Source organism: Colias philodice, chromosome 28 (assembly GCF_061535455.1).
Source record: "Colias philodice isolate Cphi_HAF_F1 chromosome 28, ilColPhil1 Martin Lab GWU primary, whole genome shotgun sequence".
NCBI classification, from domain to species: domain Eukaryota; kingdom Metazoa; phylum Arthropoda; class Insecta; order Lepidoptera; family Pieridae; genus Colias; species Colias philodice.
The window spans coordinates 5,093,797-5,110,230 of NC_143113.1; the positions used below are offsets into that span (position 1 = coordinate 5,093,797).

Genomic DNA, 16,434 nt, shown 5'->3' on the forward strand with positions numbered 1-16,434 from the left:
CTTAATACATATCGTATTAGTTTCTCTCTTTCCCAAAATGCATAAGTCAATTTCGTAATAAACGTCATAACACTTGTATTTCTTCCACGGATTTTGTGGAAGAAATTATTTATTAAATTTGGCCGAAATTCCAAATTCCCCGTGAAAAAAATAGTACAAAATGACCATTACTAACGACGTAGTTCTACCTGAAGAGTCAGAATTGACTGTACAAGAAGTCAATCTATCAACACCTACTTTAATCGCAGGATCTTTCCACTTAGGAAAATATTGTGAACAAGTTAATAATGTGAGTAAATTGTTTAATTTAGAGCATTTTTCAAGATATATAAGCAATGTTTTTTATGGGCCTAAATTTGAGTAGTTAAAATTAAAGTGATTGCATAATCGAATAGGTTATGTTTGTTATTATGTTTTTTTTATTATTTTTCATGTTGAACGTAAATTGTATTGCTTTATTAATTATGCGAATTTAATAATGAATTGTTGTTGTTGTTGTTAGAGGATGTTCTTGGAGTAAGAACTTAATAATTATGAATCCAAATTTACTGTCCTACTTCTAAATTTTTCATCTGCAGCATCTCTTCTTTTTCTATATACTATTACTGCAAAATTAAAATAATATACGTATTTCAATTAATTAAGCAATTTTTTTATATAGTTTGGACTGAATATAAGATGAACTACAGATGATTGAACAGATTAGTTAATAATCATGAATGAAAAGATCATTAATTTATTTTATTCAGCTATGCCAAGATTCATTTTTATCCCTATGAAACCATATTACCAGATGTTGCAGTGCAGTGTTATTAAATTAGATCTAAATATTCATCAAGTTTATATTTAATTAATTTCTTTACTTTTTACCTACTAGGTTTCTACCAAGATTATTCTCAAATCATACCTTACTAGCTTTCCGCCCGCGGCTTCGCCCGCTTTGTCTAAAACCTAATAAATAATATACTTAAACCTTCCTCTTGAATCACTCTAACTATTACAAAAAAACGCATCAATATCTGTTGCGTAGTTTTAAAGATTTAAGCATACATAGGGACAGAAAAAGCGACTTTGTTTTATACTATGTAGTGATTTAATTTTTCTAGGAATACATGTTATGTCGCTCTGAGGAGAAGGATCCTCGCAAGTGCATCAATGAAGGCAAAGCAGTCACCGCCTGCACTCTGGAATTCTTCCGGAAAGTCAAGGGTTCATGCCTCGCTGAGTTCAACCAGTACACGCATTGTATTGATAAGAGTTCCGGAGATATGAGTTTGGAGTTGTGAGTTTTATGTGCATTTATTTACAATTTAATGTACCACACCTAGTTTAAAATATTCACAAGTATACAATGCACGGATACAATACAATAACAATGGATACAATACAATACAATAAACAAGGCAGCATATTTAGTTAATGTTTGGAGGAAGGAATGGAATGTTGTACACTGCAAAATTAGTATGAATGTATGGAATTATATTTTTAGCCCTTTCACTTGAATACCAATGGACAGATTTTGATGATACTTGGCAGTGATGTTGCTTATGTACGAATAACATACATTGAATATCGCACAGTTAAAAGCTGCATTTTACTGGCACACAAGTTTTAGTTTTACTTTAAGATTAAGATTAACTACAGATTTACCTGGAGCAATTAATTTGTTTACACTAAAACTAGATTGTTGAAGTGATCTTTTTTATCGGGGTTGGAAAAAAATTTAGTGTTACATTTTTTCGTTACGCGTGACACTTTTCCGTTACGCGCCATCTTTTTCTTATCCCTAGCACGCGTGATTCGACGTATTTCTGTAAAGTTGCATATTATAGTAAATTATTTTTTGAAAAATAAGGTCATAAAGAAGTTTCACTTCTTACGTGTGTACACTAGTACACGCACACATTTTTTTTATACATATGTACTTACTATTATTACCATTTATTTTCAGCTGCCGCAAAACTCAGGGTGTGTTCGATAAATGCATGCTGGATAAACTTAACATAGCTCGTCCATCGTTTGGTTACTTCACCGAGGCTAGAGTTCATGACACCAAGAGGTATTTATTTTTTCTTATAAGTATTATATTTGAAGAGAAAACTTTTCCAAAATTTGTAATAATAGTAATGCAATGCAACCTATTTTAGTTATAAACACAATTTATATAATTAGTAGAGATAGGCCGAATATATATTTTACCGAATACGAACATTCGGCCGAATATTCGGTTCGGTAAACGTTTTACCGAATATTCGTCCGAATGTTCGTATTCGCTTATATATATCGGAATAATCGGTTCAGCTATTTTGCATTAAGTTATTATCTTTTTACCAACTACTTTAATTGAAAATAAAGCTTCAGTGACGACAAAATAAGAAAGCCACACTAAAATACTTACCTCATAACACTGTACACTCAAATCATGATAATACACGGGTCTTAACAGTTAAAACTTTGAATATCACTTTGCCGAACATTAGGTGATTCATCCGAATATAAATATTTAGTAGAGCTGCCGAATACCGAATATAAAACGAATATTCGGCCCATCTCTAATAACTAGACACATCTGTATTGAATATTGATTATAATCCATACTATAATATTATAAATGAGAAAGTAACTCTGTCTGTCTGTATGTTACTTAATCATGCCTAAACTACTGAACCAATTTGCATGAAATTTGGTATGGAGATATTTTGATACCCGAGAAAGAACATAGGCTACCTTTTATAGCGAAATATGTACCTAACACGGGCGAAGCCGGGGCGGACCACTAGTATTCATATAAATTAAGCATAAGAGCTTGAAAAAGAACATAGACTACTTGTCTACACTAATATTATAAAGAGGAAAACTTTGTTTGTTTGTAATGAATAGGCTCATAAACTACTGGACCGGTTTTAAAAATTCTTTCACCATTCGAAAGCTACATTATCCACGAGTAATATAGGCTATATATCATCATGCTAAGACAATCAGGAGCGGAGTAATGCGGGTGAAACCGCGCGGCACAGCTAGTTATAGATAAAATGTTGTTTAAATCGAATCTGTAGTAGGCATCTAATATTACATTTTTTTTTTTCAAGACCAAAGCCCATCGAAGAGCCCAAAGCCGTGTATCCAGACGCGACTCCAGCTTTGCCGGAAAATTACGAGAAAAAAAGCGCGAGATTTGGCGGTCGCTTCTATTGGATGACAGATTAAATTGGAATTATCAAGTACATTTGTTTGGCATTGTTCATCGTGTTTTTTTTTAATATATGTATTGAAATAAAATTGAACCCAACACGCATATAGCTGTCCTTTTTTTACTATACATATAACATTTTTTTTTGTTAATTTTATCCGTATTGAAATGTCAAATGTCAACAAGTGTGCTTTGAAAAAGCATTGAATATCGTTTTGTCCCTTTCACTCATATGTAAAACTCATATGTTAGAATGGACAAAACGATATTCTCATATCCGAAATAGAATTTTCCTTTTAAAAAGTAAAACATTGGAGCATTTTATTCATAATCAAGTTTAAAATTATTTTACGCTACTGCTTTAATGAGTTTTCTAATGTTTTACTTCATGTTTCATTATAGATATTTAAAGTGTAGATAATAAAATGTTGAAATTGGGTATTGCCTTTTCTTTTCCTGTATCAATTAAATTTGTACCTATATTTTTTGTTGTTGGAAATTATTGATCGAATATATCGTAACCTTATCGTAACAAACATAAGTGATAGGTAATGTGAAAATTTTATAGTACACGTTGAAAAATACATAATAGAATGGAACAGAGTCGTTTCAAAAATTGTAATAGATAAGATCCCACCGCAGGATCAGTGCGTTCATCAGTTTTTTGCTGAAAACCGAATTTTTATGTATATTTATAATTAGGAGAATATATATCGACTAGGTTGCCAGTCAAAATTTGGCCGCAAGCATGTTTAATTAAAATTTTTCTAATCGATTTTTGGGAAAAAAATTCGTTCACTTGTTTTTTGAATAAGACAGTGCGCGCACGAGCAACTTTGTCTCCGCAACTATTTTGTCTCGGCAACTATTTTGTCTCTCCACCCATGGGCTAGTATGAAAGTGCGCGCACGTAGCTACGCAACTCCCCATACAAATTGATGGGAGAGACAAAATAGTTGCGGACACAAAGTTGCTCGTGCGCGCTAGCTCTAAAATGTAGTCTACATCACGTCAAATGATATAAAAATTCTAAAAAATCACGGTTGCGGTTTTTCACCTGGCCGCAACATCTTGGCAGCCTGGTGCAAACAGGTATGATTTCGATTCATTTTTACGTTCATAACGCACATTTATGAATCATATATCAAATTAAAGCTATTTTTTTTCTATTTATTATCATATATGGTTGCCTAATTAAATCCGGCCGCAAATTTAATATATTTATATTTATAATATTATATTATAAAGGCAAAAGTTTGTAAGGATGTATGGATGTTTGTTACTCTTTCACGTAAAAACTACTGAACCGATTACAATGAAATTTAGCACACATATAGAGGGTAACTTGGATTAACACATAGGATAGTTTTTATCCCGGAAATCCCACGGGAACGGGAACTATGCGGGTTTTCCTTTGCAAACGCGGCCGAAGCCGCGGGCGGAAATCTAGTTTCTTCATAATAATTTAAAAAGTCAAATAGCCTTGTATCATCGACGTCATTATTATTGATTGACATTTGACTTTAATAAATTATTGTCAATTGTCAAAAATGAGAAGTGCAGTGTGTGTCGTGTGTTTTTGAAAACAAATATTTTCCGAAAAATAGTTTATTTGTATGAAAACAATATTCCTTATACTAAATAAATACATAATTAATAATTCTAAAATCTAATTTTGTGTTGTACTCATCTACACTTTTTGTAACGATGTAAAATCGTGCGTATACATTGTAATACAATTTTCGATTGTACACAATGTTTTCAAGGAGATCTAACGATAAAAATAAGAAGCCCGCTACAAATATATCTGTATTGGCTCGAAGTGATTATGGGAACTTCTTTACGAAGTCGGTTACACAAGATTTTACTAAAGTACAAACAACGACCCCGAAATCTGACGATGGTACAGTAACAAGAGATGATCTTTATAAAGGCTGGTACGTTTAACTCCGTAATCATCACTACATAGTATAAATAAGCCGCTTTCTCTGTCCCTATATCGCTTTAAAGGGACAGAGAAAGCGACTTTGTTTTATGTATATGTTGGGACATAGGGATGTCCATATGTATGCTTAAATCCTTAAAACTACGCAACGGATTTTGATGCATTTTTTTTAAATAGAGAGAGTGATTAAAGCGGAAGGTTTTAATATATAATTTATAAGGTTTTAGATAAAGTGGGTGAAGCCACGGACAGAAAACTTAATTGTTTATATAATATTATTAATAAAAGGCTTATTTACAAATATAACAAGCATTAATTGTTACTTAGTCAGATAAGATATATAGATAATAATAGCATATTATGGGAACCATTGCTTTGGCATAAACAACAATCAATTAGATGTTTAATTGCATCTGCCCCAGTGTGATTTACATTCTACAATGCCTCATTCATTCGTCAATCACTTTCATTTTATTTTCATGCAAAAATATGTGCATATCAATTATAATCATGACCGCCTCATTGGTACAGTGGTTGACGCGTGAGCGTGGAACCGATTCCCGGTGGATACGAAAAAAAAATGTCTTGGTCTGGCAGGACACAGAAGGCTGTTCACCTACTTGTCCCTTAAGAAAATAGATCAGTGAAACAGATGTATAATGCATCGGCCCCTCACCCCACTAGGGGACATGGGACTTCACTTAATTATAATCATATTTTAAACTGTTCATATTTTTCAGCAACATAAAGCAAACAAATGTATATCAAAGTATGCAAAATTATGCAAACCAGAATCGAATAGAAAAGCAGTTAAATAATGCGCTACAGAAACCAGTTGATATGGGACCAGGACATAGGTAAGTTATTTGATTATTAAACTATACTAATATTATAGAGATTTTTTGTATGTTTGTTTGTATTGAATAGGCTCCAAAAGTACTTATTGGAATTTGAGATTTTCCTTTTAAACAATTTTATTTTCTACATTAAAGAATTATTAGTAATAGTATGTATTTACATTAAAGAATTATTATTAATAGTAATTATTAGTAGTAGTAGTAATTCCGAAGAGAATATTATTACTACAAACGTTAAACCAATCATATCACTTCATCTAGTTTGAAATCAGAAGCGATTATCGTTTGAAGCAATACTATTGGTTATTTGCAAATATATTCCTCGCCACATATCTTTGCATATTATTGGTGGAGAAGCACCCTAAATTATACATTTAGTGTTATTACATTTAGTAGTTGAGTATTATACATTTAGAAATTAAAGACTTAACGGATTTTAAACGCGATTTATTCATTATATTATGTCTCCCCGTGACCACGCTCGCTGTAAAGTGTTCGAAACATCGGTAAAATAATATAATCATTAAATCGCGTTTAAAATCCGTTAAAAAGTCTTTAATTTCTAAATGGACACATTTAATTCATACTTCGTGCACTTATCGTGTATCAGTGACAACACAATAATTATAGTTTGTTTTAACTCTTTAACTATTTAATTTTAAATTATATAGACGGACAGCATATTTCAATTATAATAAAATCTACCCTCTAAAAGAACTATTATTTTCAGCATGTTACAACGCATGGGCTGGACAGGCGGAGGCCTCGGGAGAACAGGCGACGGTATCTTAGAACCGATAGCACCAAATGCAACTTACGTAAGTGGCCAGAGTAGAAACTATGGCACCGGTAATATGAGCGGCGCCGCAAAACGTAGATTTAAACGCATGTGCAAAGCCAACATTCCCCCGGAGAAAGCAATACACTTGTGTCGGAAAACTTTGAAAGACTTGAAGGAAGAAGTGCAGAAAATTGATCAGGGGATTATTGAAGATGACTCGGTTAATGTAAAAAATAATACGCAAAAACAATGCGAATTAGTGGAGCCTTCGCAGGATAAAGGGCTAAACTGTGGCCCTAAAGACAATCCTAGGGATTTACAACTACAGAATGATGAACGAAGACGAAAGGAATTCAGTGCATCGTGCGTTAAATCAAGCCATACTCAAAATCCACAAAGTTATGGACCGCGAAATCGTGAACGGCAATATGGGCTACAAAATGGCCCATATAGTCCGTGGGAAAGACGTGGGCTTCAAGAATATGGCCCGCAACTTTCACTAAACCTCTTGCCAAATTTGAAAAATACTTATTCAAATTCCCGTACTCCAGAAAATAACGTTGAAACGTCCAATGCGCAAACAAAAGAAGCCAAACGTCCCATACGAGTGGGGATTTACAACTACAGAATGATGAACGAAGACGAAAGGAATTCAGTGCATCGTGCGTTAAATAAAGCCATTCTCAAAATCGGTGCAAAGGGAATTGGCCCGAGATTTCTAAGCCTCGATCATAAACCGGGCTGGGTTCAAATAGTTTGCGAAGACGAACATAGCAGGGATTGGCTTTTCGATGAAGTGCCTAAACTAATACCTTGGCCGGATGCGGTTCTTCACGTTCGTGAGGAAAAAGTTCTTGAAGAAAGTGTGGTGGTGTATATACCACAATATGAGGCCCAGTCTATAGACGAAGCTATAAATCTATTAGCCGTTCAAAATGAGGGCTTGAATACAGAATCCTGGGAAGTCATTAAAGCAAGGACGATAGGAAACGGTCTAGCAGTTGCATTCATTATTGACATGAAATCCCTTGAAACGTTAAAGAAAAATGGTCTTAAAGCTGTTCTCGGTTTTAAGACGATTCAGTTCAAAATAAATTATGACGCTGATCCGAACTCGATTTCGTTGGAAAGTTTATTTGATGGTGTGACTGATTCATTAGGCATTAACATTGGGCCTAACCGTTCATTAGAATCAGACATGCAAACAAACAAGTATGAAAGAAGATCTGATGAAATCGAACCTTTTACACCCCTAGATCGTGATGATAGACCCTTCCTTCCAAATCCTGACGAACTAGAACATGAAACTAGACCATATTACCAAGATTCTTTACCACGTAACGGTCGTTCTAAACCTTATACCGGAGGTTATCGACCCCCAGAGTATGATGAAACATATTCTGGAGATTATTATGATCCCCCAAATTACCCCGAAAGTTATTCGCGATATTATGAAAACCCAGGGGGTTATAATGATTATTATGGCAATTATGAAGATAGTTATCGTAATTATTTTTCTAGAGGTTTTAATGAACCAGAATGGGATCATATACAAGAAGATAGCCCAGTTGATAATGAATTAAGGGGAAGTTTCTCCCCTCGTAGAAATTATCGTCAATCCTTTCAAAACAATCCTAAAAGAGAAAGTTTTAGAGGTAGAAATGTTCGTCCCAGTAATAATTATGATCGTTCAGGAACTTTACGACGCGGCAAGTCTAAACGAACCGGGCTGCCTGGCCGGGGATCGTTCAGAAATATGTAAATGAAAATGAGTTTAAGGAACGTTTTTAAGCTATTGCATAGCTTTTATCTCAGACTTTGAGCGCGGCGACCGAATGTAAAAATTCCGTAACGAAAAAACCTAACACCCCCCACTCCAACCGGCACAGCGATGCGATGCTATGCAATAGCGCAACCGCGGCAGTCGAGAGTGACACACGTATTTTTTTTATTATTCTTATTATTTGTATATGTTATTAGGATTTAGGATATAAAGTGACGCGTTTGTTTGCGAACTTTCTTTGTTTGTTTTATGCGGATAATGTGCAACATAATTAGTTGAAATAAATTAGTTATATAATTATGTATACTTAATGAATTATTTGATGATTACATCAAACAAATAGCTCCTATCGGATCGAATGTAAAAAAACATTTGATGAGAAAGAGAATACTACAATTTTATAAGCGTTATTTTCATTCGTTAATTCAATTAAAGAAAATGGTTTTTGTTCTCTGGTCAAAATTTATTATAAGTAAACTGTTTATTTAAGAAATGCTTTTTATAACTAATATAATATATAAATGTCATATATGTAGTTTTATTATTGTTTGAAAGCGTTCAATCTGAATGCCGTCGACATTTGCGTTACAATTCATAAATTCTTTTCTAATGTGAAAATTTGTCTAATCCACACGTCTGTCGAACAACGTGACAAACAACGAACACATAGGGACGGCACTATACAGAGAAGTGAGAAGGAAATATGTACATCTCTTTTCTTTGTATAGTGCTGTCCCTATGTGTTCGTTGTTTGTCACGTTATTCGGCAGACGTGTGGATGGATGAAAAAATTAAAAAAAGGTTCCCTGTCGCCTTTTATTTTAGTTCCTGTTGTATTTTAAATTGTATTCAGATCAGTTGATTTGTAACTAGTTATAAATTATTGAAAATTAAGTGCCTCTTTCAATTTACAATTACCTTTAGGTACACCCAGGGCTCCCGGGAAAAGGCCCTGTGTTTATATTTGACTCCCCCTGGCCAGTAGGTACATACTATTCCGACAAATATAATAAATAAATATACAAATGGATAAACTCTACTGTGTTTTGTCGAAATAAAAGCTGTCACCATATTGTGCTAAATATTATTGTTCAACTAGCTTTCCGCCCGCAGCTTCGCAAACGTTTTCAAAGAAAAACCCGCATAGTTCCCGTTACCGCGGGATTTCCGGGATAAAACCTATCCTATATGTTAATCCAGTTCATCCTGTATATGTGTGCTAAATTTCATTGTAATCGGTTCAGTAGTATTTGCGTGAAAGAGTAACAAATATACATACTTACACATACACATACGAGTACATTCATCCTCACAAATTTTCGCATTTATAATATTAGTGTAGGATGTATTACGAATCTATATACATCCTACTAAGAAGTATGGATGTTTGTTACTCTTTCACGCAAATACTACTGAACCGATTACAATGAAATTTAGCACACATATAGAGAGTAATTTGGATTAACACATAGGATAGTTTTTAACGGGAATTATGCGGGTTTTTCTTTGAAAACGCGGGCAAAGCCGCGGGCGGAAAGCTAGTATATGTATAAAACTCAAAGGTGACTGATATAGTGATATATCAACGCACAGCCCAAACCACTGGACGTATCGGGCTGAAATTTGGCATGCAGGTAGATGTTATGTGAACGGGGAAAACGGGGATGCACGTACAAAGTCGTGGGCGGAAGCTAGTACTATATAATTGTCATTCTATCTGATGGATAAGCTAAACAGAACATATGAGAAAGCTGTGAAATCGACTGTACGTATCCCTTAAATATGCTAAACGTAGATTTACTACTTTAATAAACAGAAGATATTTGGCATTGATGAAATAAAGGCATAATATATTGGAGGTATGAAATTACAATCGCATTATTTGAAAGATTTTTTACTTTATTATTCACTAGGTTTCCGCCTGCGCAGTCAAAGAAAAACCCGCATGGTTCCCGTTCCCGTGTGATTTCTGGGATTGCGTCATTTTCCCGGTATAAAAAGTAGCATATGTCCTTTCTCGGGTATCAAAATATCTCTATACCAAATTTCATGATAATTGGTTCAGTAGTTTAGGCGTGATTGAGAAACAGACAGACAGACAGAATTACTTTCGCATTTATAATATTAGTATGGATTACAAAAATATAAATCGTACTGACTGTTGTATCAAAGTCCCCATTTGTCCGTCGTGACTACACTAAACTATACAGCCCCCCTAGTCAAGTGGCTTTCTGTTAGCGTAGCGTTCAATAGACGAATCTCATACGACTACGAATGTATGAGATTGACGTAGGCTGTAGATAAACGTATCTACAGGTTACGTCAATCTCATACATTCGTAGTCTATTCTATTGAACGCTACGCTAACAGAAAGCCACTTGACTAGGGGGGCAGGTATTGTTGGCTTTCTGTGTCCCTTTACTGGGAACAAAAATTGGTTTATTACTATGACTAACATCACATTTACTAATTTATGTTATCCTTTTTGCTAACAATTTTAATGTTTATATTGTTTTCAACAATTTTGCAAAATATATGAAAATATCTAAAGATCTGGTGGGATCACCGATAGCCGAGAGTCAGGCATTGCCCGGGCAAAGTCTTATTGTGTGGGTTCGAATCCCGCCTCGTGATAGAATTTTTTCTATTCTTTAAAACAATCTCATTTATACATTTGAATGCTATGAAATTAAATATCAAAATTTAAAGTAAGTATATTTTTTTTTCAGGCGACAAAAACGAAAGGACTGGGCCAGTCACACGCGCCGAAAGTACGACAAAGAAGCGCGCCAAATAGTAGACCGAAAGATAAATTCCGAACGAATGTTTTACTCACAATACTAGACTTTGTGAAAGACGACAAAAAAATCCAACTCGAATTTGACAAAAAAGTACAACAATCGGAAAGGAAAATAATACATACAATGGTACAAGAGATGATTAATTCTGATCATCTGGTTTCTGGTAAATATGATGATGACGTTCAAAAGGATATTGTGCGAGAAATTATCACGTTCAATGATTATGTTTTGGTAACAGAGAGTCATGGCGTACGTCCGGAACGGTAAGTATTATTAAAAAATAAAAAAAAGACGTGTGGCACTCGGGGACTGCCGCGGTAAAGCTATTGCATGCTATGCCTTCAAGCCAAACCTCCGAGCCCGTCGGAGTGGGGAGCGTGAGGTTTTTTCGTTACGGAATTTCTGGATTCGGTCCCCGCGCTCAAGGCCCGCGATAGAAGCTATGCAATAGCTTAAAAAAATAACTATTTTGATCTAGGTAGTTTGATATCTATAAACTTTTTGTTTTTGAAGTGAAACTTCTTCAGGCGCGTTGAAAGTAAAACTTCAAGGTCGAGTCACGGCAATACCGTCACGTCAGAGTAAGGCTACGATTTTGGTATCTTTGAATCTTGTCAAAGAAGTTTCACTTTTGACACGTGTGCTCGGCACACACGCTCTTTTTTTAGTAAAAACGTATGTTTATACCTTTTTTGCTTTAGCCTATAAAATTCAAATGCATTAAGTTTTCGTCCCTGACTACAGTTATAGATGTGAACATATTGCAAGTATGAGAAATCATCTTTCTCGCAAATATTAATGTGTAAACTAAACTTAACTAATGTAGAGATACTTACTGCTTTTAAATTTTTATAATTATTATAGATTTGCCTGTTTCATAAATTGTTTGAATCACCAAATCAGTTTCACTTCTGACACGTATGCTCGGTACACACCCTCTTTTAAATACTTTTATATTTATTGATAAATTAAAGTAGTAATTTGATATTTAGTTTCTTTCATAGCAATCAAATGCATTTTTTCTATTCTTTAAAAAATTTAATAAAAAAAAATTAATAACATTTTAAAATATTTTTTGTTTCATTTCTACAGAAAACTGGTTATCTACAAAGAAGCGCCAGAAAACATGTATCTAATAATACCAGACGATTTGGTAGATACAGCCCAAAGCCAAATATATGAAGACTCGAAGGACCAAAAACAGACGGAATCTACAAAAATTAATAATTCTTTAACAGAAGAAAATAACAAAGAAAAAACAAATCAAAATACAAATGAAAAACAAAAAGATCTAACACAAGATGAAATTTTAAACACAATAATAGATTTCTTCATAGATTTTGCAAGTGCAGATGTTTTTACAGAATTAAGGTTTCTGGGCACTTTCAATAAAACTGAATATGACGCTATCGTGACGTTTTTTAAACTATTTGGGAGTGATGAAAAATCTGAAGCCAAGGATAAAATAGCAGATATTTTAAATGATGAGAAATATGAATATAAATTGCGAGATAATTTTAATGGGTCTACTGTGTGAGTAGTATTTGGCCTTGTGTTTGATTTTCCGCGAGTATTATAACACTACTGTGCCCCGCGGTTTCACCCGCATTGCTCCACTCCTGTTGGTCTCAGCGTGATGATATATAGCCTATAGCCGTCCTCCATAAATGGGCTATCTAACACCGAAAGAATTTTTCAAATCGGACCAGAAGTTCCTGAGATTAGCGCGTTCAAACAAACTCTTCAGATTATAATAATACTAAGGGCCGATTTTTCAATGCTTGGATAAAACTTATCCGTCCAATAAAGTATTACACGATAATATTAAAATGTCACGTAAACTGTCAAATACGGGCAATTAGAATACGTTTTTAAAATGGTAGTTTTATACATTATTCGATGAATAAGTTTTACCAAGCATTGAAAAATCAGCCCTTAGTATAGATTAAGAAATTGAAGACTAACGGATTTTAAACGCGATTTCTCCTTCCTACTAGTAATAATATTATAAACTAGATGCCTGAACATACATACAGACAGACAGACAAAATTTTTTTTAATCACATATTTGTTATTTTTTACAACTAAACCATTTAATAATGACCCGAAAATAAAAATGTATTTTTGTTTTTTTTTTTTTCAGGATATACAAGCTGATCAAAGATGGAAAAAGTTAGAATTAAGGCGTCCGAAACTACTAGATCAGTGATGCACAGTCCGCGGCCCGCGGGCCGCATGCGGCCCGCCGGTCGAATACTGGTGGCCCGCCTACAGCATAAATAATACTCTCGTACATTCGAAAAATATTGAATTCTATTCCAGAATAAAACTGCAGAATATTTCTGGCGGAAAAGCAAAGGGATGTACCGGAACTTAAAAATCCTGATTGGTTGTGTGATTTGGCTTTTTTAGTTGACATAACAAATCATTTGAATGTCTTGAACACACGGCTTCAAGGTAAAAACCCCAATATCCCAGCTCTACGCTCATGTATCATTCAGTTGTGTAGAAAAGCTGGATATTTTGATTCAATCTTTTTAAGACAGATTTTCGGAGAAAAATTTTGAAACCTCTGTTGGACATATTCAGCAATCCTTTCACGATTTCAGTTGAAAATGCGTCAGAGTCAATGCAGTTAGTGACATATCACACTAGCGGATTGCGAGCGGTTTCAAAGCGGAGCGGGTGCGCAACGAATACGTTGCGGTTGCGCAGCGAATTCGTTGCGGACGCGTGGCAGATGCGCAACGTTTACGTCGCAGTCATGTACACTCATTAACAAAATGGAATCCGTGCTGGTTGTTACTTATAACTTGTGATAGTATAATAATTATGAGATCATTATTTTTTACGAGTTTCATAACATGTTAATGTTTAGGGTATTGTTTTATCTATTAAATCTTGGTCGAAATGCAATCAGATAACTTAATTGCTCATTAAGAAAGTTCATTAGTGAAATAAATGTTAAAGCTCCTTAACTAAAACAGGGCTATCTTATTATTAGATAAATAGCAGTGAATAGAAAATTTTATCAAGCAACCAGCAACTCACTATCACTTTGCTCATAATTAGGTTCACAAAATCTCTTTATAACATACGTTGCTATGGGAGAGATTATACTGGTCAGTCGTTACATACTTTTGGAATGTATGGTACATTCTAAAAGTCCTAGTAATTCAATTTTATAGCACCTTTTTTTAACAACTCCAGTTGTTATTACATCTTTAGTTAACTGTTAAGTAAGTGCATTTCCACAGTACGGTTAAAAAATTGAGTGCTACAGAAACGATGGAAATATTGAATGGAAGTTAGGCAAGGCGGAAGGGCTGGCTTTTGTGCGAGAGTATACAAAATGACGCGTCCGCAACGAATTCGCTGCGCAACCGCGGCGTGTTCGTTGCGCGCCCGCAACGTATTCGTTGCGCACCCGCTCCGCTTTGAAACCGCTCGCAATCCGCTAGTGTGATATGTCACTTAGAAATTATCGACATTCAAAACGACCAAGATTTACGCAACAAATTCAACGAAGCAGATTTGCTGAACTTTTATACCGCCTTGCAAACGAAAGTTTGGAAGCAGTTTTACGTGTTGCTACAAGTAAATTTGAGCCAAATATAAAAAAGGTTGCACGTTGCAAGCACTATGCAGTGCCACGCTTCAAATTAATAAATTATTTTTCAATTTAAATACATTATTATCAATTCTTTATTGTCTTTAATTATCTAAACTTCCGGCGGCCCGCCATCAGTTCATAATTTGCTCGAGTGGCCCCTAGTCTTAATAAGTCTGTGCATCCCTGTACTAGATAGTACTTATTTATAAACTAATTTATGATATAATAAATATTTAACTGTGTTACTGTGTTTTATTTTCGTTCAGTCCCTCTAAAAATCTTCTCAAAAGAATATTTTTTTAAATATAAGCTAAAGCGTAATTTATACGTATAAAAAATATGTTGTCCGCACTCACATAAAAACTATTGGACAGATTTTGAAGAAACTTTTCCCAAAGAAAGTCCTCGTCAATGTATAGGTACCTAATAGATAATTTGAAATATTTAATTTCGATTTGAACTTGGCAAAACTAGGTACATGCGAACAAAGTCGCAGGCAAAGGTAGTCTACAATAACGTTATTAAATTTGTGAGTTTGGTTGCACATGCTAATCTCAGGAACTACTGAGTCGACAATAAAAGATAAATTGTATATATGTAGTTAAAAAACAGCCTACAATAAGATAAATAAGTACATAAAAATATGGTAAGAACGTTGAGAAAAACCATAATGGTTTGAATTATTAAACGCCGTTGCCAACAGCAGCCAACCCCCAACAGGCTATATAAATTATTACATCACTCTTTTATCATAGGAGCAGACTGCAGAGCATCTATCATATCATCACAGAATATGTAATAGTAGCTAAACGCTATTACATGTATCATGCTCGATATTTTATAAAATTGCACGAATAGTTTTTCATAAAAGAAAAATCACAGTCAGTAGTAAAGAGAAAAATGATTAGTGAAGCAAATTTTGTAATGTATTTAAGCAATATCTCACTTTTTATCCAAGTAGAGTGAAATCAAACTGAAAATCATTAAAACTTGATATGTGATGGAATTTGAACCAATTTCAGTGTCTTAAATTAATTATTCAAGTGTATCAAAAGAAATCTAGATGTATAAATAAATATTTTTGTTGATAAAGTGTCGACGAAGGAGGCGCCTGCAGCTGTTTTTACTATAGGTACACCACGCCATCTATCGAGTATCGAGAGTCGATATTACCATTGTTTTATTGTTATGTCATATTTGAATTTTGAACCCTAACGTAGGTAGTCTACATCTATTATAACCATAGAAATCTAAATAACAAGACACTAGAAGTCGTAAGCGCGCGTGACCTTGTCGCCACTCAGGTGACTTTCACATCACCAGTGTGTTCGTCACAGTTCAGTTGCTATGGAGACGTATGTGTGTAAACATGGTGTGTTTCAGCATTTCCCATTGCGGAAATTCTTCCACAAGTTGTAATTATACTAATAAAGGAATAATATTTCATCGGTAAATATTTTTTTT

The 16,434-nt window shown here is 34.3% G+C and overlaps 2 protein-coding genes across 3 annotated transcripts; both read left to right on the forward strand.

Annotated features, from left to right (window-relative positions):
* Positions 1-28: 28 nt before the first annotated feature.
* On the forward strand, positions 29-3,256 carry ND-19 (NADH dehydrogenase [ubiquinone] 1 alpha subcomplex subunit 8). Its single transcript, XM_089712026.1, has 4 exons — positions 29-289; positions 1,107-1,282; positions 1,952-2,059; positions 3,090-3,256. The coding sequence occupies exons 1-4, from the start codon at positions 161-163 to the stop codon at positions 3,205-3,207; spliced, it is 531 nt and encodes a 176-aa protein (XP_089568152.1). The 5' UTR covers positions 29-160; the 3' UTR covers positions 3,208-3,256.
* Positions 3,257-4,730: 1,474 nt separating this feature from the next.
* Positions 4,731-15,212, forward strand: LOC149476372 (uncharacterized). 2 transcript variants are annotated; one of them, XM_089712436.1, is made up of 7 exons: positions 4,731-5,127; positions 5,876-5,992; positions 6,723-6,810; positions 11,286-11,620; positions 12,450-12,890; positions 13,501-13,562; positions 15,167-15,212. In XM_089712436.1, the coding sequence occupies exons 1-6, from the start codon at positions 4,946-4,948 to the stop codon at positions 13,532-13,534; spliced, it is 1,197 nt and encodes a 398-aa protein (XP_089568562.1). In that variant the 5' UTR covers positions 4,731-4,945; the 3' UTR covers positions 13,535-13,562; positions 15,167-15,212. The 2 variants fall into 2 exon arrangements, with proteins under 2 accessions (XP_089568562.1, XP_089568561.1); XM_089712435.1 differs by lacking the exons at positions 11,286-11,620; positions 12,450-12,890; positions 13,501-13,562; positions 15,167-15,212 and having other exon boundaries at positions 6,723-9,192.
* The last annotated feature ends 1,222 nt before the right edge of the window (positions 15,213-16,434 follow it).